Source organism: Pseudopipra pipra, chromosome 14, assembly GCF_036250125.1.
Source record: "Pseudopipra pipra isolate bDixPip1 chromosome 14, bDixPip1.hap1, whole genome shotgun sequence".
In the NCBI taxonomy this organism is placed as follows: Eukaryota; Metazoa; Chordata; class Aves; order Passeriformes; family Pipridae; genus Pseudopipra; species Pseudopipra pipra.
The window spans coordinates 13,939,310-13,963,566 of NC_087562.1; the positions used below are offsets into that span (position 1 = coordinate 13,939,310).

The 24,257-nt window shown below is 38.5% G+C and overlaps 1 protein-coding gene across 1 annotated transcript in view; it reads left to right on the plus strand.

Moving 5' to 3' along the window:
- The window catches only part of SLC6A2 (solute carrier family 6 member 2), a 66,323-nt gene that overhangs the window by 23,025 nt on the left and 19,041 nt on the right, over nt 1-24,257 (plus strand). The window contains 7 exon segments of the mRNA XM_064671187.1: nt 2,200-2,437; nt 13,259-13,397; nt 14,212-14,346; nt 17,911-18,014; nt 18,747-18,871; nt 19,509-19,621; nt 22,793-22,921. Coding sequence (XP_064527257.1) covers nt 2,200-2,437; nt 13,259-13,397; nt 14,212-14,346; nt 17,911-18,014; nt 18,747-18,871; nt 19,509-19,621; nt 22,793-22,921 — 983 coding nt within the window.

A 24,257-nucleotide genomic window follows, 5' to 3' on the forward strand; every position in this document is an offset into this window, starting at 1 on the left:
ACATTCCATTTGTGTTTTTAAGCTGACATTTTCAGAGTGGACTAAACATACATTGCTGTTCATTTTTAAGGGTTCTTATTACAAGGATATAGAATAGCATAACTTATTTGATTCTCAAAAATAATAAGCATTCAGTTGTATCTGCACCTCAGTATAAACTCAGTACTTTTAAAGTTTTAACTAAAACTTCTGATAGCACGCAAATACATTTTACTGCTAATGTTTTGGAGTTGTTTCTGGGATAACTCAAATCTCTCACTCAAAGGAAAAGTACACAGTCTACACAAATTTATAACAGCTTCTCTAAATGAACAGCACTATAGTACTAATTTTAGCTGTGAATATTATTGCTATGAACTCTAAGGACTTCTAATGAGATGCTATCATAACACATGCAATTAAAAATATATCCTGTAACCTTTATAACACAGTCTGTTTTCATCTCTGCATTTTTCTAGGGTTTATTTTAGACTGTGGGTGGAGCAGCATTACTTTTAAGAAAACCTAGAAACAGGACAGCAAATTCATTCCTGAACATTCTCAAGATTTCAGGGAAGTGCCATTTAGGACACATTTGATCCAGTAATTTTTAATCGTGATATTAAACATCTCTCATTGCCCTTCTGAACTGGAGGAATGTCAGGAACACATTTTTTAAACAGCAATCATCCAATTTCAGCTCAAAATATGTTATTCATAGTATTCATATTTTTTGTATTATTTGTATTTTAACGTTCACCTTAATACTTAAGAATTATCCCCTTGGGTGATTCCCCCCTCCTCTCCATTATATTGATCATAATATATCACTAGAGTGTTCCTGTACTAGATTCATTTTAAGCATCAAGGATTTGAAAATACAGTTTCATCTTTACTTTCAGTTTTTCCCGTGTTAGGGAAGAGCAAACTGTTTTACAGATTAAAAGCCTCCTGAAGAGCAAAGAGTAACTTTTGTACACGCAGCAGTCTTTGAACTGCCAGCTCCTTCAGGGTCAGCATCTGTTCCTTATGCAAATTTTAAAGCAAGGATTAATACTCACAGTGTGTACTACTTCCTGACTTTATAAAGAAATATGAAAGCCTAATAATCTCCAACTGCTAGGCCTCCTATGCAGTATTCCCAAAAAACAAAACTGAAAAAATTAGAAGTACAGGTTTATACTTGGGTGCTATGACAATACAGTGATGTGTAAAATGGCTGTAGTCTCTGTCTGCAATACATACAACTTGGGGGGAGGAGTCAGGGAACAATGCTGCACACATACTAAAGGAAGAATGATTGAAGTCAAGGTAAAGAAAGCTTCCTGAACAATCCTGGCAACCAACTTCTGTTCTGCTCCAACGTTAATACCAAAGCCTCCTGCAAAACCGTTGGAAAATGTCCATTTTCCAATGGACAGTGGAGGAGAACAGGCACACTCTGGGCCTTTCTTGCTAAAGGATCCCTCCAAACACACTTCGCAATACACAAAAATACAAAGCAAATGTTCAAAATCAAAAGAGAATGTTTACACTGGGAATTCTGTAATCCCAGGGAGATAATAAAAAGCTTTGAATGTCCATACACAGTTTAACCCCAACATGATATTCACCAAGATTATTGGCATGCCCAAAAACCACCTGGAGACCCGCAGTGGAATAGCACAGACTGTTTCATGCATGGTTTGGACCAGTTACATGCTGATAGAAGCCAAACTGGAGAGTAATGATGGGAAAGAAACAAGAGAGGGATTGGTGTCTGTTCCAAACTAGTTCAGGGTGGGAACATGAGGCATAGGGAAACTTCATTTAAGTATCAAGCTTTACTTTTCCAAGAGAAGTTGCCAAGGTCTCTGACATCATGAAGATAAAGTGAGTTTCACTCCTAACATGGGCTTGCAATCTTCTGCATTGGAAGCAAATCAGCAATGGAGTTGTACAAGGGCAAATTTTGACATTGCTTAATTTCTTTTTCTGGCAAACAAATGGATTTGATAAAACCCAGTCATTTTCTAAATTCATTGCTGTAATTTTTTTTGTTTTAAGGTCAGGGACATTGTGTCTGCATGTGTGTATGTAAATGGCAAAAATTCCTTTTACTGTTGTGAAGATCTAAAATGAATTTGCAATCACATATGTATGGCTGAGTACCAATACAGTGCTTGCATATACTGTTGCATGTCAAACACAATGTGTAATCTAGTTTTCCTTTGTCTTTAGGTGTAGGCTATGCAGTGATACTCATAGCTCTTTACGTGGGTTTCTACTACAACGTTATCATAGCTTGGTCTCTGTATTATCTATTTTCGTCATTCACATTTGAGCTCCCCTGGACAAACTGTGACAACAGTTGGAACAGTCCAAACTGTACAGATCCCAAACTCTTCAATGCATCAGTGCTTGGCAATGGTACTAAATACTCGAAGTACAAGCTCACTCCTGCAGCTGAATTTTATGAGTAAGTGTTGACTTGACTTTGCTTTTTATTCAAAATTCTATGTCTAAGAGTGTTTCCTCTTGAAGGTTAGTTAGCACCTAGCCTCTAGAATGAGCATCCCAAGAGTAAGGTTAAAATGGAGTTGTAATGTTGATCTGTGTTCCAGGGTGACGCTCTTGCCTCTGTGAGCTTTGGTTGCTCCTGTACTAATGCAGTACTTGCTACTGGGCAAAATGGAGTTGGACAAGACACAAATCTTCTCTATGTACCACTTTTGCTTGCACTAGCATTGCCAGGGCAAGGAAACACAAGGACTGTTTCTCTACTTGCAAAATATTTCAGAGCAGACAGCAGACCAAACCTCTGTTTGCTCAACTGCTTCAATAGTTCAATGAAGTGAGATGCACTGAGCAGGAGGAGGGAGCCAGGTTATAGAAAGACAGGCTTTTACTGATTCCTAAGCAAGAGAGCATTAGGCAACATGAATCAAAACAGACAAAGGCACACTCAAATCAAACAGTTGGAATCAACCCCAAAAAAGTATATAAATTAACAACTGAACTAGAAAATAAATATATCAATCTGTGTATAAATATTTGCATTATTGACCTCTAGGGGAAAATGGGATTTGATTAGGAGAAAGAAAGGGGGATGAGCATCAGACTAATTGAATCAGCTGTTTAATTAATCTGAATAATCAGTTAATATCTCTGTGTTGGGAGTATCAGGGCATGAACCTGCTGAGCAGTGAGTCCAACCCTGTAGAAACAAAGGGACATTACTGTTACCATAAATAACCTCATGTGTGTTACACCGTGGCTGGCTATAGTAAGGATCTTGAGGTCTCTGTTTATAGCTCTGAAACATTTGTGGCTGCTGTTTCTTCTCTGAAGACAGCACAGCGAAAGATCAGTGGTGATACACAAACTGTTGGCAGGGGTTTGGGTAAACTAAATTCAGTGCTCTGAAAACAATATGGGGTGTTGAGTTCAAAGGAACTCACTACAATGGCAAATAAAGACAGCTATGAAATCTGCTGCCCCTACAATATATGATGTGTTCACAAATCAGATGTAAAAGTAGATCATTTATAGCAAAAGCCTATGTATGCATGTAGTCAGAGAACCTGACTTTGAAGTGAACTATAAGAAATTATAAATTCTGAGTCTTAAAACAAAGAACTGCATTATTACAGAACTTTCATTTAAACATGTTTAAAAAGAGTTTCTTTCATTTTCTTGGGTGTGAGCCTTTGTAAAGCAAAATGCAATCCCTATATTCTTGCTTTGCCTTTTTATGATTTAAAGTGGTTCTGTGCATCTTCTGTTATCACATCACACTTGGGGGATGATTGTGTAGTGGGTGAGCTTGAGGTAGAGTGGATTCATGATGTTTTTATTAAGTTCCACTAATCTGGGGAACAGCTCTATTTGTGATTGTCTGTACACTGAAACTTGAAATATTTTGGTTCTTTCTTCACTGTAAAATAGATTCAAGGTGCAGTTTTCAGAAGGTAAGAATAAAAAGGGAATTTGACCTTTGCTTTGATTCCTGAATTTTGGGGCTGTACTTAAGTCCCTAGGCCCTGTACTTATTAGTAGGTAGATTATATTGCAAAATGAGAAGAATAATCACTTAAGTAAAACAATCTATAACGTCTGTTTCCTCAGCTGTAAAAACAGGGATCACAAGGGGCATTATGTTTACCTGTCCAGTGTTTGGATTAGCTCATCAAGTCCAGCTGTACAGCTCAGGTGTAGACCCAAACTTGTGCAAAGTCTTAGTGTTTTCAGATCCAACCTAATAAACCACGTCAGAAAACAGTGCTGCTTCTCTTACATCAAATAACCTGACTCATGCCCATGGTCTTCTTACAACAGGAAGAGCTGAATCTTCTGACTGTAAAAGTTTCCTATTTTGTGCCACAAGATGAGGGAATGGGAAGTGTTACAGCTTAAACGTGGTTCTCTAGTTTGTGTACGTAGGTCAGAACACACACACACAGTTTTGCTCTCTGGTGGGCAGGCTGAATGGGGAGCAGGGCACCAGAAACACCAAACATTCATTTTGCAGATGGAAAGTGATTGAAAAGAGGTAGTTCCAAAACTGGCTGCAAGCAGAAGGATGGTGTGATTACCCCTAAACAAAACAGGCACTTCTTCTCTTTGGGACATGATTCCTTCACACAAAGCTGGCCTGACCATGAGTTTAGAGTCAATTAATTCCTAAAACCCTGTAGCTGCCAGAGCTGACTGCCTCTATCTCCATCAGCACAGGAATAAACTGTAGGAGGAGGTGGGAGTACTGTGATGTGACATTACAGTTCATCAAATACTTCAAGAAAGGTACCTCAAATTCAACAAAAATATGCTGGTTATCACCACTTACACTGAGTGAGAGAAGGCAAAACTTGCAATCCAAATCTATCAGCTGTCCAGTATTTGACAGAGAGGGAAACCAGGGGAAATCGTCTAAGCCTCAGACTTGGAAGAAATCACTTAAAGTTGCAAATTCCATGCCAAGGCAGTGACAGAAGAACTTCCAAAAACATAGTTGGCTTTTGTTTTCAAACCTCAAGAGTTGGACAGTAATTGAGGTTGAACTGGTTCTACACTGAGGCCTTCTAGAGAGTTTCATTTTACTAAATCTGGTTTTATTTTTTCAGGCTTAATTGAGGCCAAGGTGCCATTGATGTCATAGGGACAGTTTCCTACAACAGGAAGGAATGGAACCTCTACAATACTTCATTAGAGATGAATTATAAAATCAATTATAAAGTATTTGTACACTGGAAACTTAACAAAGCAAGCCAAGCCTAATAACAACTGGTGCCTTTCTGCTAGTAATAGCCAGACATAAGAGAAACCAGTTAGGAATAGAATGTCAATTCCACATTTCTTTGGAGGCACACATCACTTTAATTACTTCCCTCTTCAGTGGTTTGGAATTAAACACAAAATGCAAAGAACCTTCTATCCTTTCCACATACGTTAAAATAATTCATTATAAACTTTTTTTTTTTTTTGGAAAAGCAGAAGTACATGACTGAAAAAAAAGTCCTCCCCCCCATCACTCCTATTTAAATACTTTGCCTGAACACAGGCATATTTTACATTTGTTCTCTCCAGCCTTGTGTCCAGAAAAAGTTTGCTACCATCTTGCTTTCATTTATGCTGACAATTAAAAAATACCAGTATGGAAGAAGAAAACCACTATTCTTTTCATGAGGTACTGTGCCTGTAAAAAATCTGTTCCTGTTGCAGGAACAGATCTTGGCAATTTTTAAGAAAAAACGGTGAAATTATCAACAAATATATCAAGCTACAGCTACTTCCCTCTGATAGTACTTTTTCTCAGGGCTGTAATACATTCTTTCTGCATGAAAAATAAAAAACACTTTTACAGGGAAATTTTCATGCCAGATTCAGTAAAGGCAATTCACAGGATTCACAAGTCTGCCCAGCTGTGAGTAATTGCAAAAACCTACCTAAGAAGAAGGAATAAAGACAAGATTCAGTCACAGCAGTCTACATCTATCATATTTATTAACATAATATATTTGCATCACTGCAGATTGTCTATTTAATTTTGACCCTGCTGACATTTTGGACTCATAAAAGTAACTCAATCTTTCTCATTTTGACTCAGTGCATGGACATTTCTGCTGCAAGTATTTATGTTCATAAAATAAATACACAGCTTTGAAATGTATTTTTCAATATTTGTTCACATCTTCACATTTGTTGACCATTTACTTATATAAAGAGAAAAGAAATTAAATGCAAGTACAGTGGAAGTCAATCCTTGTAAATGTGTACACCCATTCTTAGGCTTTGGGCAGCTTTATGGAAATGATTCCTAAACCACAACATGCCCCTGGTGTAGTTGGCTTGCTTTGTGCTAACTTGCAGGAGGAATTCTAAATGCTTAACTTACATACAGAATCTTATGTAGTTTGGCAGCAGGACCAATATTTACAGTCACTACAGTAGCTGAGGTCAGTGCTGCAGTACCTCCCCTATATTATCTTGCATTTGAAATCCGGGCAAGCAGAAGCAGAGCCTTTCTCTGTGGAGCATCTCCACCAGAACATATCCCTCCAGGCAAAGCCAATAAAATTGTCACACACAACTAAACATCCATTTATTTGTATTCACCTGTTTCTCATCAAATCATCTCTACAAGACAGTAGTGACATAACATCACCCGTAGTGTTTTATGTGTTGCTCCCTATAGGGAAAGTGCTCATCCATAACTATCACATCTAAGCATTAATTCCATGAAAAGATAAAGTAACCTCACTTTGTAAAGGAGCCAGCATTACAACAAATGGCAAACCATTAAGCGAGCATTCGTTTGTTTAAATTTGTCAGCAGTCCTCAGGTTGTGGTGCATGGGCCTATTCCTGTGACTGACCTTCTGGCAACTTTGTGTCTTTCCATGCAGCTCTTCTGAAATCAGTAAACTTTGGAGAGCTCTGAATGCATGCAAGTGGGGCACCATAGCAGGGGAGCTCAGAATTGCTAAGTTAACTGGAGAATTAAGGTGGCTAAAGATTCCAGTGAGTTGGGAAATACCATTTCACTCAATACAAATAATAATTTATTACATGCCAGCCGGGGTGCCACTGGCAAATTATGTAAGTGATTCCCAAAATCTAGTTTGCAGTCCATTACACACCTCCATTCTCCAACACAAGAGGGAGCTGAAATATCTTGAGAAACAGAAAAACCCAGACAATGAAGGTGTTGGCAAAAGACAGTGTGGAATCCAGAGCTGGAGAGAGCAGGTATAGCTGGTGTCTACAGCTGGGGAGAGCAAGTCCAGCTGAAACCAAGTTGGCTCCTGCAGAGCCCCTGGACACCCCTGGAGCGTGCCCAGTGCTCCAGGGTGGGAGCAGGGAACACTGGGCACACACACTGCACGTCCAGTGGCTCAGCCCGCTCTCCTGTGCTGGGTGTATCCTCTGGCACTGCAGCCCTGCCTTACTCAGAGCTCTTTGCAAAGCACCCAGAGGCACCCAAGCAGCTCAGATGGCAGCTGCATGTATGGCAGAGCCAGTCTGAGCCAGACCAACCCTGTTGCCCTTCACGTGGAGCCATTCTGTTCTCTCTGCACTGCACCCCGACCCCAGAATTACAGGCAGGAGACACTGCTGTCCAACCTCAGCTCTACAGGCTTTGTACCACGAGCTCTGTTTCACGCACTTGTATGGACTCAAACTGCCATGGGCACAGCACAGCTGAATCTAGGCAGGGCTATAACTGAAGTAAAAGTACCTGGAGCCTGGCAAACTCTGCAAGAAGAACTCTATCCACACGTGCTTGGTGCAGACAGCCTGACCTTTTACAGGCAAAACCAACTGCATTTCATACTGTGAAGAAAACTGGCAGCATTCATGACTGAACTATGGTTGCCCAAATGAATAACATAGAAGATGCATGTAGGAGAGCCTTTTAATTGAGCACAATTATTATGCTTTAAATTGCCTTCTAAATTGAGTATGTAATTTAATTCCTACAGATTGCACACTGTATACATTGACAATCCTTTTAGCATCTTCAATCTACGGTTTGCGTTAAGTTTGAAACCATAAAAACCTGGTCTAACTACCAGAATGGGGAATATAGCTTTGAGGGCAGGACTACGTCTATTTATACCTTATCCAATTTGCTGATTCGTAGTTTATGCAAGCCATTTGAGTTTGATCTCATAAATAAAACTGCTAACTTTCTAAGGACTTAGTGATTCTCACAACTACTTAATATGTTAACAAATACATTTGTTAGTTAACATACTAATTTGCTGACAAGTGATGGCATTTTTCAAAACTGGAACCGATCTGATACAACGCATCTAAAAATTTAAATAAATGACATCCTTCTACTGATCATGTCAAATTTATGCCAGTAACTTTTGCCTTTACTAAACAAAATGAGCCTATAGAGCTGTGTAATCATATTTGGGCTGAAAACTAAAATTATAGTTAATTTGGGATTGGAAAAACTAGGCTACTCCAAGATCTTAAACTCGATCTGCTAGTACAAAACCTTCTAAATTTCTAGAAGACAATCATATAAATCTGTCTAGGAATGGATAATACAAAAAGCTCGTGATCTGACAAAAATGCCTCAGAGTATTCTACACCTAAAATTCTTATCTCCTGTTTTCTGATTATAGATTAAATGTTTTGGAGTGAACGAGATAGAGAGTAATTTTCAGATCACAACCCTCCCCATTTCTTCCCTGTTTATGCTCAAACACTCGCCATTTCCATAACAAGCATGTTCTGAATTGCTCAGAGAAGATACGAAGCAAACATTTATAATAATCCTTATTTTACAGGTAGGAACACCAAGACAGAGAAAAAAATTCATTGGTTCCAACATTACCTCTTATTAGAGCTATGACTGGGTCCTTCATTTACTGAGTCCCACTGAGCAGCTGCCCCACTGCCTCCTTAATAATTTGCTTTTAGGGTTTATGTGTAAACACCAAACAGTTGGGCTTCCTGTTGGCTGTTCAGGATCTGACACCAAATTAAAGAGGACCCAAGTGCTGCACAAAGACTAAACAGGAATCGGTGGTTGTAACAAATGAATTGCTGTTGGCAGATTTCAGTGGAGGTGAACTGTCTCACTTAAGCTGAATGCAGTGTGGAAGTAAGGCAGGAACTGGAGTTATTGGGTAACTGGGAGAATCTTCCCAACAGAGAGCATAAGGAAGGAGAGAACAGGATGAAATTTCCCAAAAGAGAAACCAGAACCTCTGAGTGCAGCTTCAATCTGAGACCCCTTCACATTCCTGCTCCTCTTGCAGACAGGTGAAAAGACTTTTGGTACCCACATGTACAGTCTCAAAGTCATTGCAAATGTAATTTACACTCCCTTAAGTGGAATGCAGTCTTAGCATAAATCAAGCTCCTTTGCACAAATCCCTGCTCTCTAGTGCATGTTGTTTGATTCTTTGTGCAGCACTAAATATTTCTAGAGCTCTGACTAGAATATCAGAAAGCTTAATTTATTAGTTTCTCTTGTGTTTTGCTCACCATAAAATAATAGATCCCTTTTCTGCTTTCCATCAGCTTCATCTGTTAATGTTTTTTCTCAGACTCTTCCCCCATAACATTCTCTTCTCATTTTTGCATGTATTTCTCATCTACTTTCATTATTTTATCAATCACAACAAAATACTAATTCTAATTGTCTTACTACCCGTGATTTTTCCATTCTCTTTGACTCAGAGGTCTGAATTATAAGTGTGTTTTGTTAGCAGAATTGGACAAAAGTCTCTTTACTTATGAAGTAAGGATTGCTTTCAGAAATTTAAGACATTGCCAGTAGCTCTGAACATAATCTGAAGAAGCTGACAGAGAACAGAGGCTGATACTGGTGCTGTACCTCCTCTGGCTTGGGGATTTAAGAGAACACTTCATGCAATTTTGTCTATGACTTGTACATATCTTCATAGCACTGGGAGATGGGACAATCCTGCAATGAGTGCAGACAACCTCGACTCAGGAGTGGATGTTGGCCACCTTGCATTATTCTGCTATAATATCAAAAGGCTGAAAACTCAAGTGTTTTGACCTCAGAGCTTCCCAAATGGGGAATCTTGCAGTATGTCTTACTTCGTATTTTCCTCACTGCAGCCAATATAAGGGAGGTGACTGAGTATAATTTAAAAGACCCAGTCAGGGATTTATCACTCAACTTGCTTTAACATAGACAGATTTAAAACAGCCTCAGCTGTTCCTGAAATAAACACTCCTTGATGTGAAATAACTGTGGCATAACTGAGCTAACCGGATTTTCTGTAGCATTGTTGATGTATGCTAACTTGGATGAAGATGAAGAATGCAAACTTCCTTTCATATTTGCCCTCCTCAAAAACAAAAAAAAAAAATCACTGTTTTTAGAAGAACATTACAGAGCTTTATTCTTTAAATCAAAAAAATTCTTAGTCCATCTAATACTTTGGCCACTGCTTCTTTCCTTCAGATGTCAGCACACCTTAACCTAAATCACTAGGTCTGTTATACTTTATGGTGCTACTGGAATGGAAATGTAGGTTCTAGTAGGTAAACATTCATTAACTACTTACCAGCAATCCTCAAAAAGGGCATCTTTTGGAAAGCTTTTATGACTTATCTTCCGAGATCACAAAGAAAAAGAAAATTTAAAAAACAAACAAAAATCCCCCCACCCCAGAATAAAAGGAAAAGGAAGCAAGACCTGCCAGAATTAGATCTCAGAAACAACAGCTGTCTCTAAAGATTTTCTTGCTTAGCTGCCCAGTTACACAGCTGTTTTGACTGGTTATAATAGTATTTTTCTCTTCCTATTTTATGATCTCTTACCCTGATTAAGGGGGAACTCTTGGAATGGAGATTCCCGTGAAAATCCCGGGAATCCCACATTTGAAATGGCAGTTCTGGCAAGTGTTCCAAGCAGTAAGACACATTGCTAGGTGCTTCTTGGAAAGCAAGCACACAGGGGAGCAGAAAAAAAATACTCGGGCACAAGTAAAATGGGCACAAAGAATGCAAGTCCAGAATCAGTTTTTCTGAGTGGATTCTACATATTGTACTCCAAAGAACTTTGTTTATAACACCCAGCTCTGGTGGTGTTAGCAGCGTAACTGTGACAGCACAGATTGCCAAAAGCCTCCCAAGATCCTGGACAGATGTTCTGATCAGAAACCTGTGACTCTTTTCCTGGCTGTACTTATCACTGCCCAAGCTGGTGCCTGCAATCAGGCACCCCTGCCTAGGATTCACTTACACTGTGGATTCTCTATCAAGTTATACTACATTAGCAGAAATACAAGTTGCTTTTATTCACACTCTAAGCAAAAGTGGAGTGAAACCTATCTATTTATTTACATTTAATTAAAGATATTAGGGTTTTAGATATCAAGAAGTCTGCCTCTCTGTTTCGCTGCTTCCACAGGTAACAGCTATATTGTTATTTAACTGTATTGATGTATACATAATAAGAGTTAAACTCACCTCATACTTTCTAAATAGGAACATTCTTGAATATATGCCAGAAACACATGTTCACTACCCTTTTAACGCCTCACTTGTTATTAGCCTCACAAAGCAACAGAAAGAGATCAGCTGCTTAATTTAGAAGGATACTTTCTACCACTGTCTTGTATCCAACTGGGAATTAATCACAGAAACAGTCAAAAATATAGCATTTCTTATTAAACAGGAGAAACTACAGAAAGCCAAACCACTACAGTTCTTAGCTGATCATAATGCTTCAGGGATCCAAAGGGAATTCTGTGCAACTTTTTCATATTACTAGAAGGGTTGTTCTGATGGGCCTGATGTTCCCAGCATGTTTCCACAATTTAAGTAGTACAGAAACATTTTTCAGTTTTCCTCACTGAAGTTCACACAGGTTTGTCCTGTCTTGGAACTTATGCAACTATCTCACCCATCTCTGACTTGGCAAGACAAGTGCTTAAGTTAATTCTGAAGGACTAATATCTAGTAAGAGATTGTACAGGGACCAACAATGGACCTGGAACTAGACTCCTCAGGCTTTAGTCCCTGCAGTCATGCAGGGCAAATTACAAAGTCCTGCAGTTTCTCTAAAATGCACTTATTTTCATTAAACATGTCAAGGTCCTCCAGTGAAAAGGACTTCTTTGATTTGATTTGTTTGTACTGTTATGGACCTAAGAGAAGACAACAGAGATGAACTTTCTATTTTGCCCAAGCAGTCCATAGCAAACAAAGGGTGACAGAGAAAGGAAGGAGACAAGGAAGGTCATGACCATTTTTTCTGGATGGGCAATGAAACACTAACAAATTGAATCCCTGAGACACATCCTGTAGGTTCATATCAGAACCAGGAGCTTACTCTGCAGTTCACCTCTGGAGCAGGGCTCCAGCCACAATGCCATTCCTCCTGGCAAATACAGCTTTCTGTGAAGCAAAATATTCCTGGATTTCTTACATCTGTAAAAGCAGCAAGAGACACTTTATAGCATAGAGCTGAGTTAAAGGAAGAGAGATCCACTGTAACATCTCTTCTATATCCCAGTGCCTGTTGCACACAAGGTGTTTGACAACTTAACTAGATATCACCAGTCTCCAGGAGAAAGGCTCTTTTCAACACTCCATTTCTCTGTGTAGGTCTCAAAAGAGTTAGCCTGCCCTGGTAAGAAACAGAATTTCCTCTGCTATGACTCCAGTCTCAGTGAATAACACAGACCACTGCATCCAATTTAAATTGACCAACTGTTGCTTTTCCTATCCAACCACTTTTTTTGCACCCTCAAGATAATCTCTTCAAAAAGAAATCGAAAATAAGGTTGGAACTGCTAAAGTTGCAGGAAGCCAGCTGTTTGCTTATCTAGAATCACAAAACAATTTAGATTGAAAGACATCTCTGAAGGTCATCTGATATAACTCCCTACCTAAAAACAAGGCTAACTTAAAAAGTAAATCAGTCTGCCGAAGGCCTTCATTGGCCAAGTTTTAAAATCTCCAAGGACAGATTCTGCACCCTCTCTGGACATTGTTCAGTGTTCAAGTAAGAACAAGCCAGTGATACTTCCAAGTACCCCATACACTTCCAGTGAAGGAGAGCATGGTATCATTATGGCACTGTGGGGCTAAACAGACAGTGATGGGGCCATGAGACCATAAAGGCATTATGTGGAGAAGCAGTACATGGCTTCACAGAACAGCTCTCACTGCTAGTGATGCCAGCAGGGCAAGTCCTGCTGCGGTGCAGCATCCATTCCTGCTGCCCACAGCATGAGATATGTAAAATCCTTTTTCCTGCAGTGACTTGGCTTTGTTTCTGTGTATCTGGTGTGTAGGCGAGGAGTTCTGCACCTGCACGAAAGCCGTGGGATCCATGACCTTGGCTTGCCTCGCTGGCAGCTTTCCCTCTGCCTCTTGGTGGTGGTAATCATTCTTTTCTTTAGTCTGTGGAAAGGCGTGAAGACTTCGGGAAAGGTAGAGCTAATATTGTCCTTCTATCTCAGCTACATTCTTTGCCTCCTTTAAAAAGTCTCCTAATTTTAGAAAGCAAGAAAGTAAATTACTGATTCTGAGGGATCCTCGGGGACCAAACCATGTGAGAGACCTTCACATACGTACAGTGAAAATACACGATCCCAATTCAGCCTTTATTTTATTTGCAAGCTTTGCTTGTGTGATGTTACAAGTGGAAGTTTTATTAGCATATTATTTTCAATTCAACAAAAATCTCTGAATTGTGAAAAGTGGTCACATCCAGAAAATATTTTTAAATACTCAAAATTGTCTTAAATGTGCATCCTATTCTTAGCCAAATGTACTAATACTTCAATGGCATTGAATGCTTTGGTTTTATTATATAAAATGCCATGTCAAGAGAAAGACTTGGTCAAAGTCACTTGAAGTTGCTCTTTGACATCCCTCAAAAACCACCTCAAGAGAAATTCAAGGGTTGGATACATCTGAGAGCTTTTTGTACATTTTCATGACAGTATCACCTAATATGATGACTGCACTTTTTTAGTGAATGATACAGAGCTGAGCAGCTCATTGGCAGTCTAACACATGTTGGTAATGTTTTCTGTTTGTCAAAACTGCCTCCTACTGGCATCTGTAAACTTATATCTGAAAAGACTCATGATACAGAACAGCATTTTCCCCCAAGAGGTCCTGTAAAGAGCTTCTCCATCAAACTGAACGGCCAAACCAAGAAAATGCCAGCTGTGCTTATCACACATTCTTAAATCTTCTGTAAGAGCTCATCAGTCTTTGGGGTTTCTGTTGTCTGCAGGTTGTTTGGATAACAGCCACTTTGCCTTATGTTGTATTATTTGTCTTACTAATACACGGAATAACACTCCCTGGTGCATACAATGGAATAAATGCATACCTGCACATAGATTTCAGAAGATTAAAAGAAGCCACAGTAAGTGTACTTTTCTGCTCTCATTCCTTTATTATTAAACCTGCTGCCTTGTTATTAAAACTGAAAATATTACAGCTAACTTCTGAACTTGTATAGCCACACTTCTGCTTCTGCATATGCACTAGTCCACTGTCTCTGACAGTAACTTTCCCACTCTCTCCATAACAGCACTATCTCACACTAAACCCAAACAGTTCAGGTCACAAAACACTTGTCTGAAGGCAGTTATAGGTGTGGCAAACCCTTTAAAAAGTCCATGTTTTGACTGTGCACCCAGTAAATTACAGTATTCTATGTACAAGAAAATGGAGTCATGCAAAAATTTATTTCTCAAAAGGCTAAGAATTCCCTCAAGAAGAAAATCTTGCTATTTTAATCACTAGCTTAATATTAACCTGGTAAACAAAAATTCTGGCCTACACAAATCTTGCTAAACATATAAAGTCAGGACTAACTCACCTGTTAAACCATGGTTCTTCATACAAAGGAGATTTGCAATAGTATGGTGTTCTTATCCTGTTATTGAAAGTAATCTACATTTCACTGTATCACTTAACAACATAAATATATATCCATACCAATTTACTTTGTGGAGTAACTTGGAACTAAGACTTATTTCGTACATTTTAAAGCAAGATCTACAAGTATAGTCACTAACTCATGAATTTACAGGCATTTCAGACCTACAAAAAATGAAGATCTGATGATTACAGAGAGATTTTACCTGTACTATTCTAAAAAGATCATAAATCATTTATAAGACAGTGATATCTCGATGGATGGGTCACAAGACCATTCAAATGGTTATAAAACTGAAAAGCAATGACATCGTTCTCCTAGAAGTAAATGCATCATCTTGAAAATTTGCAGAAGGGTCTGCAGTCTGTCCATAGTTGCACTGTACCTTTCCTGTGAATCCTATCTTGATTTTTCCAGAATAATTAAAAAAGACCTTGAGAGCTAGGAATACACAGCTATTTTAAATACTTTTAGCAGAACAATACTTCCCTGGCTTTTTAATACTAAATTTGAAAACTGGCATTTCTTCAATAACAGAAGTTTTCACCAGAACCCAGACCCCATCTCACTCTATTCTGGAATAGTAAAACCAAATTTCAAATATGGGACTTTCATCACAAGGCAGTAGCCACCCCAGTAGTTCACACATTTAAATACAAAGATGCAAGGATGAACAAAGGAGGTGATTAAACTTTTCTTATGTATTTTAAGTGCTGTTTGGAAAAAAGCATCACAAGTTCAACTAGATGTCTATAGGGCTGTGCCTGCTTGCACCAGCTCAGGATCTAGGCCCCCATGACCATAGCTGCCCTCTGCTTCTGGAAGGATATTCTGTGCACTGCTCTTTCATAGCTTATTATTTCTGCAGCTGCTATTTAAGTGACCCTAAAGTTACTTGTTGCTAAGACGAAATTTTTCAGACAACAACAACAAAAAGTTGCTCTAGAATAGTGAAAGACTAAAGAGCAGTTATACAGAGAAGTTTCACTAATTGCTTTGCCATGTCAGCCTTTCCCCTCTTGGAGACTGGGATACCTGCTGCTGCAATAGTCCTGTTTGTTTAGTCTCAGTTCTCAGGCTCCAAAGAATAGAATCCCATTTCAGTTCTACGTCAGTGCATCCCTGGATCTGATTTATGATTTTTTTTTTCTTCCAAATGAAAACAAAGAAACATTGTAAGTCACAAAGAGTAATGACATACAGAGGCCCCTGCCAATGCTCTTCTAGAAGACCTCAGAGCACCCAGATCAATGTCCAGGTGTGCCTCATTTTAGGAAGCCACATCCTGCACAGCAGACACCTCAGTTCTCAGGGATATTGAGTCCACAATCGTGTCTCTATAAAAAGGAGAAAAAGAGATTCAGCTGAGGATCTTTTAACTAGGTCAATGACCAATTCCTTGCTGAAAGCCCAAAGCCAAAGTCACAATGCTCATCTGCACTGCACAAATGGGTATGTTAAACATCTGTGTAAAACAGAACCTGTGTTCTGCTAAAGGGATCAGTGTTAATTAGGGACTTAAGTCAGACGTGGAGGTGACACTCACTCTTTCATTCACCTTAGCAAATATCCTGAAGATTATATAACACCTGGTGCTGCACACAATGTTTCTTCTCCTCACAGTACAGTAACTTTTTAAATCCACATACACAAGAAAGAATACGCACAAAAGTTAAATGACAAACACTGAAGAAAGCTGGAAAGACTGATGGCTGCCTCCTGTAAAATGCCTTTTTTTTTTCATTTTTCATGTGTATAAAAGCAATATCCTACCATAAAACATTAGACTATGCATCAACCAGATTCAGCTGAAGTGAAAGAGAACATGAGCATCAACAGCACAACCAGCCCCACTGTCTGCTTCCCATCCTGCTTCAGTAGAACAAAAGGAATGTTTTGCATTTAATCTTGGTCATAAAGGAATTTCTGGTTTCTGCTCTTTGTAACCTTCACCTTGATCTTCTCAATTTGTTTCCTAATCAGCTACTAAGAGCCAAGACTCTTACTCAACAGACACGGTGCAAAAGTCCTTTGGGAGGCAGCATGTGCTAATGTCTTACTTCAATCAATAGGACTTAAGCACATGCTTAAGGGTGCTTGAATAATAATAAAGGGGAAGCACAATGAATGCAATCGCACTGGCAAGACACAAAAAAGCTAGAGAACCACAGAAACAAGTGCTTTATGGTGGCACCGTGCAGACCTGGTTACGGTTTAAACAAAATCGATGTTAAAATTGTTCAGGAATTTTGTTAACAACAAGGGTTATCTGAAGTTTTTAAAAAACAAGAAAAAATATAAAGGTTTTGCACCCCTCCTTCTGCATTCTTATCCACAGAAACACTTTTGAGAGACCACAACCCTATTAGACATCAACCTCTGTGCAAAAATAGGATATTAAGATGTAACTGGTATATAAAAAGAATGAGCAAGGAATTGGTATTACAGGACTTTCTTGCTATTATTGAAAGAAATCCATGATACCTAGAAGTCCTGTACGAACTGCAATTTCTTCTGCAACTCCTCCAGCTAAGTGAGAACGCTGACAGATAACCTGCCTAGTTCTGTTCACAGCACATCAACTGTGCTTCAGTGTCTGATTCAAGAAAGCATCATATAAAGTCACACAAAGAAAGCTCTATTATGGGAAAGAAAATGTCCTGTAACTCTTGACCCATTAACTCTTTTTAGTTTTCTGATTGTACATTCCAAACTAACTTGGAACAAGGACTATTGGAAGTGTACTTCTGCCACCCAGGAGAAAAACCATGTAATTGTTTCAGTAGCTGGTAAAATCTCAGAGGTACCACTGTCCACCCCACAGGTAGCAGGGTGCACAGAGCAAGAACCTACCAGAGGTTAAGCCATTCCAGACCATGACCATGCTCCATGTGACACCTCACTGGGGCTGGAGGCTCTTACACTCCCACAAGCATGAATGCCAATTGTTTTCCAAAAGCCAGTTGCTTTGTACTCGTCTTGCTTTTCTCCTGATGTATCCCTGTGGACTGAACTGACACTGACCATGTTGGTGTTGTTATGCAGGTGTGGATTGATGCAGCTACTCAGATATTTTACTCCTTAGGAGCTGGGTTTGGTGTTTTAATTGCATTTGCCAGTTACAATAAGTTTGACAACAACTGTTACAGGTAAGAGCCTATTCTTTCATTACTACTGCAAAATTATACTGTTTTATTCTGACTGCAGCTGGAATAAGTACTGAGCTATCTTTATCTTCAGTCATTTGTTAATGGCAGTGAGTTTTGCACAGGCATAGCAACCAACCCAAATCTTGTAACACTGTCTTCCTTACTGAAATTTTAGTAACAGGGACCTGCCAAGATATCTGCTGCACTGCAAAAACAGAATGGGATTAGGTCTGGACTTTAGACAGCTGTGTAAACTGTGCTGGTGTTTGCCTTTCAAAAGTACCATTAAGCGCAACAGTGAGCACAGGGTGAAATCTCATTGGTCCAGGAACTAATAGCAGAAAGATTCCAGTTTCCAGAAGTGTTTCTGTGCTTTGGGATTATATTTCTGATATTTCATGTTGAGTTCCAATTTAGGAATGCACTTTAAAATCAAGACAGTTGGTAAGTGCTTTGCTGAATCACCGCCATGGAAATTCAAACAGAACTGCTCTGCACCTTCTGAGAAATTCCAACATTTAGACATTTTGCTAACATTACATTTTGGAATGAAAACAAGCATCACTTAAAATTTTCCTGTGAAATATAAATTCAAGAAGTACACGTATTATAAATACATTGTGAACTGAAGGATGGAAAGGAAAAAGAAAAGTTAAAGACAATCCCTATCTAGTCCTTAAAGTGTTTTTGTTTTTTTTTTCCTCACTGGGCTGTTCCTCTTTCCACAATTAGGGATGCTTTGCTGACTAGTACCATTAACTGTGTCACAAGCTTCATCTCGGGATTCGCAATTTTCTCCATATTGGGGTACATGGCTCACGAGCACAAAGTTAAAATTGAGGATGTAGCTACTGAAGGTAGGAAGTTAATTTCATACTAATTTTACCCCTTTATTTTCCCACCATTTTTTCACAAGTGTGTTTATATTAATATTAGTTCAAATTAACTTGCTTGGAACTAGAACTCTGTCTTTAAATGCCTTGTTGAAATGTGAACTCTAAATGGCTTTGATTTATCTCACCTCTACTGAACTGAGGTTCCCCAAAATCTTGCCCCCCCACAAGTGCTGCCTGTGCAACAAACAGGCCTTTGACTGGTTTTGGTGGTTCTGGTAAGCTCAGCTCTCTTGTCCTTTCACTGGTAACTCTCATCACACCCAACAGTTCTCCTGCCAGACAGTGGAGTCCACACCACGTGGTTCCTTCTCCCCCACATTGCTGAAAAACAGCCAGTAAGGTTGCGAATCCCATACAAGGTTGTTCCAAGTAGAAAGAATGGCATATATTTTTTTTTATTACCAACCTATCATGAGTAAATAATTAAAGTATTTTGGATATATTTTTGGTAAAATGCAAATTTTAACAGCTACTCAGAGTGTAATGGGAAGTGAAGTAAAAAGTCAACTTACTCATAATTTACCTTATTAAAATGAGCACTTTTGTGACAATAAGAAACATCATTTAATAATACTTTTTTTCCTGTTTTCTATTCCAGGAGCTGGTTTAGTTTTCATCCTGTACCCAGAGGCAATTTCAACTCTTTCAGGATCTACATTTTGGGCTGTGGTGTTCTTCATCATGCTCCTTACTCTTGGCATTGACAGTTCTGTGAGTAATTTTTCCTTCTAGCCTTGGCATTTTTCTTTTACTGTTATATTCCTTAAGTGGAGAGGTAGCAACCTTAAGCAGGGGATTACATTTCAAATAAACATTCTGTACATTCCCTGAATCTGTTTTCACAGTCACAGGCAACATAGCAATAGCATTACTCCCAGTATTATATTTAAAGACTCACAATCATTAAGAGATTTAGGAAAATATCTAATCTTTTACAAGCCAGAAAATATTTACTCACTGCTACTTTTTTTACAGTGGGGCTGTTCATCAACAATTATTACTGTTTAAAGTTATAACCCAACAACACTACTATGAACTATTACTGCTATGAACCTGCAATAAGGTTTTGGAACCCTGCTTGCAAAACACAGTAAGACATTGAGTAAAGTGGTTTCTAGAAGGGATTTTTATATGTGCTGAAGTCCATCCATCTGCTCAAGACACACAATGTCTGAAGGTAGTCCCATTTTTTTCTACAAACAATGATACAGAATTTCCTGTAAATTTAGTCACAATTTAAAAAATCACACCAGAATATTTCATAGTGATTTCATTTTACTACAGTCTTGCTGTAAAATGTCCAGTCAAACAAGTGTATTTGCTCTTTCCATAATGTGCTAAGTTTTACTATACCATGATATTCAGGATCATAGAGACTTCGTCCCACAAAATATTCCAAGCCCCCAAACAACTGTTGTTCTGCTTTGTTCTTGCTAAAGAGGCATCAAGACATCCTGTTATATTTATCTTAAAGGTTGATTAATTTCTGGGAATACCAAATAGGGTCTTTAAGGAATAGTGAACCATGAACAAACATTCATCCTCTTTAGTAGGGTAGGGGTTTCTTACTATTCCAAAGCATAGAAGTCTCTTTTGTAGTTCTGCATGTACAGAGTTGATCTAGGAATTTCTTGCTGGAAATGGCAAAACAGAGTGTTTCCATTGCTTACAACCTCAGGAAAATTCATTCATTTTCAAGGTCAAGAAAGAGAAAGAATGAGTTGACAAGGAGAAGAGCAAAACTGAGAAAAATGAGGTTGGAGCAGGAAGCTTTGATATTCATTACAAATAGCTGAATGAGATCTTGTGGAGTGAGGGCTGAGCTCTAAAGGTCAGATTCAAGTCTAAATGTTTCCAAAATGTTTGGATTTTTGGATTCCAGCTCAGGTTCAATGAAGTTTGAACTTTATAGACTAAGATCTGAATCCTTATACAAAAGTTAGAGGGAAGATTATATCTGGGTTTGTAGCTTGGCCATTTTTCCACTGTAGGCAAAAATGGAGGATAGAAATGAAGAGTTTAGCACAGTGAAAGAGCAAGAATGACCAGTAGGAAAAGGACAGAATTAAGGAGAAAATAAATGCTCAGAAGTGTTTAGAACCAGAACTGTTAATGTTGCAACAGCAGTAAATTTAAGACAATGTAAAGAAACATTTGAATGGCAAAGACACAGCTTGAAATTGCAGAACACACTTTTCCTACAAGTGGAGAAAGGTCTTTCTTGTGAGCTAATTAAATACTGTGAACTAATGAACTGTGGCCAAGTTTATCTCTTTCTTTCTAAAAGAGGAGGGATTTGTCATCATTTCCCAAGGAAAACTCAGGTCATGCCATACTATTTATGGTGATCTTCTCAACTCTCCCCCCACATCTGACTGATCAAGTCCCTGAAGGGAAAATTAAAATTTTTCAAGCTAAAAATCAAATAACCCCAAAGCTAGAGAAGAATAATTATACATGACTACTTTTATTCATGCACATGAGCCTCCACTGGCACAGAAATACAAAAAAATTGAATGGTCTGTACAAAAATGGAACTGTCACAATGCAAAAGAAAGAGAAATCTGACCATGCAAATTTAAACAAGCAGCAGTGAAAAGGGCAGAAAGCAGAACAAATATTTGCAAACATTTTTTGAAGTAGGCATCTAGCTTGTTATAGGGAATTAACAAGGGGAGTAAATCGTGATACATTAAGAAATGGCCCTTTGCCAAAATAGTTCAAGCTGTCTCTTTCCATTTTCAACTTCTCCAAGACCAATTAAGTGCCAACACAGTAGCAACTTCTGAAGAGATCAAACATTAACCCATCTTAACTGCAGGGCACCCACTGATGCCCCCTGAGGGGGGCATTTTCCCACTAGGAAATACAAACCTACACAATGTTTTGAGGCATTTTACTTGTAAACATTTGTTACCTTTAAAGAAAAATTGAGTCCACTGCCCCCAGCTCCATGGCTTCAGGTAGGAATTATTCAGATTCTAAACAGACAATTCTCTGCTGATGATTTCAACCAGAGCTGCTGGTTTCATCAAATTCTTACAGGAGAGGGACAGGCTATGTCAGCACCTACTAACCAGCTATTGTATTGCACCAAGCACTCCAGGTCTTGCCATGGTCTTCTAGTATCACAAAAGTAATGGAATTCAGCCTCTCCAAAATATTAAATGAATTTATTTATTATGACAAAAGACTGAAATTAATTTTCGTAGTTTCTTGGTGAGTGGGGGCAGAATGTTTTCATTAATGGAAAGAAATTAAAATTCATAACCACATACATAACCCAGTAATTTCAGTGAAAATTTGGAAAGTACTTTTCCTATGTTGCAAAACAAGGGCTAATGTTCACCATTAGCTTCTAGAAAACAAAGTCAAATTCTTTCATATTGTCAACAAAAAAAAACATTACATCAAGTTTCCTATGTAGTAATTCCTCCAAGTGTGTAAAGATTTTCATCAAACTGGAATTGGTTAAATGGCTAAAGTGAATCTTTCTTCAGCACACTTCCTCTAGATGCTTCTTGTGCCTGTCTTTTTATAAGAAATATCTTAAGGAGTTTAGTTACTTAATCTACCAGCTTTTTCTCCAATGTATATTGAAATGTATATTATTTTTCCCAAAGTACTTATTGTCCTGAGTCAGCAAAGAGTCTGCACAGGATATGGCTGTGGAGGCAACAACCATCACACGAGTTCCCTGACACTCTCCTGTGTGAAGAGGAGAGTTAGAAAGTTAGGCCTCATAACACCAGTGATTTGCAGCTGAAATGTCAGAAAGCATGGAGGGGTTGGGTATTAATGATACCAGCTGCTTTACATTCTTTGTCTGTATTTACAACAGTCAGCAGGGTTTAACCAGAGCTCTTGCCTTCCCTCCCTCAGATGGGGGGAATGGAAGCTGTCATCACTGGCTTGGCAGATGATTTCCACATTCTGAAGCAGCACAGGAAGCTCTTCACCTTTGGTGTTTCTTTTGGCACTTTCCTACTTGCCCTTTTTTGCATCACCAATGTAAGTACAACAAAAGTTGCCATCAATATCCTACCTTAAAAATGCAATTAACCCTATCAGATAGAATTATGGATAGGTTCAGGTGAGTATTTTTGTTATAAATGTTAGTTCTTTAACTTAAGGTCAGAACAGCACTTTTAATCTCATATATATATATATGAAGCTTCTCTGGTTTTTGGCACAAGATCACTAGCTATCAACAAAACCAATTCTTTGGAACAAAGATTTGACTGTGCTACGATTGGTTTCGTTTGATTCTGTGTGTTTTGTTTTGTGTTTGTTTGGTTTGGTTTTGCTTTGAACTAAGAATTTCAAGTGACCAGACCCTTCATCATCTGGCTGCTGTCTTCTTGAAGCAAGTAAGAAGCACTCCTTGTTAAAGGAGTGTAGAATAATGATCTTCTCTCACCCACATGTTTCTTAATGTTCCTTCATGTACCTCTTACTCTGAACACCATAAAAAAAACACACAGATAACTTATCCTGAACATCTAGTAACTGTGTTTATCACTGCCATCACCCTGAATGATTTGCCTCATCTGGCTTTTGATAACTAATTAAGGAATGATAATCACAGTGTTCTAGGTTGGAGAGAACTTTCCTTTATTTGAGCAAAAAAGAAAAAGCAAAAAAGACCTGTAAGCAAAGATGCCAAAAGTGTTAGAAAACAACTAAAACTTGAGGTAGCCTCTGTGAAAGCAGATGTGCTGAACCTCTCTCCATCCCTAGAAATGGTTTCCAAATCTATTACTAAGACTACTCAAATGGCATAAGTTCATAAATAACAAAGTTCTTCTCACACTAAAAGAATACCCCAATATTTTTATCCTAGTTTCCTCAAACTGAAAAACATTTAAGACACTAGAAGTAGATATATCATGCAAAATACCTATCCTTTTGATACCAAGCTACCTCTATTAATACTGAACATGCTCCTTCTTTATCTAAGTTTCAACTGAAATAAAATTTCCTGAAGTATGATATCAGAAGAAATTCAGTGTTAAAAGCCTGACCAGGTGCCAGTGGGAGCAATTCCTCTACCTTCAAGTGAACTAAAGTAGTTCAAGATAACAACCTAGCTCCAGTTTTTAAGCTGTTAAGATTTAAGTTCGTCCCTCTAGCTGGAATTCACAAAACTGCCCAGACTTGTCCAAATGTATTAGTACACATAACTGAGGGACAACATTTCTAAAGTGTACAAAACAAAAAGAATAACCCGTATGAGACCATCACGTGAAATTCACTTTTGATTTTGCCCTCTGAAATGTTAAGGCTGTATATATTCAAAAGCAGCTGTTTCTGAAACAAATATGCTTCTTACAAAATCATATTTGTC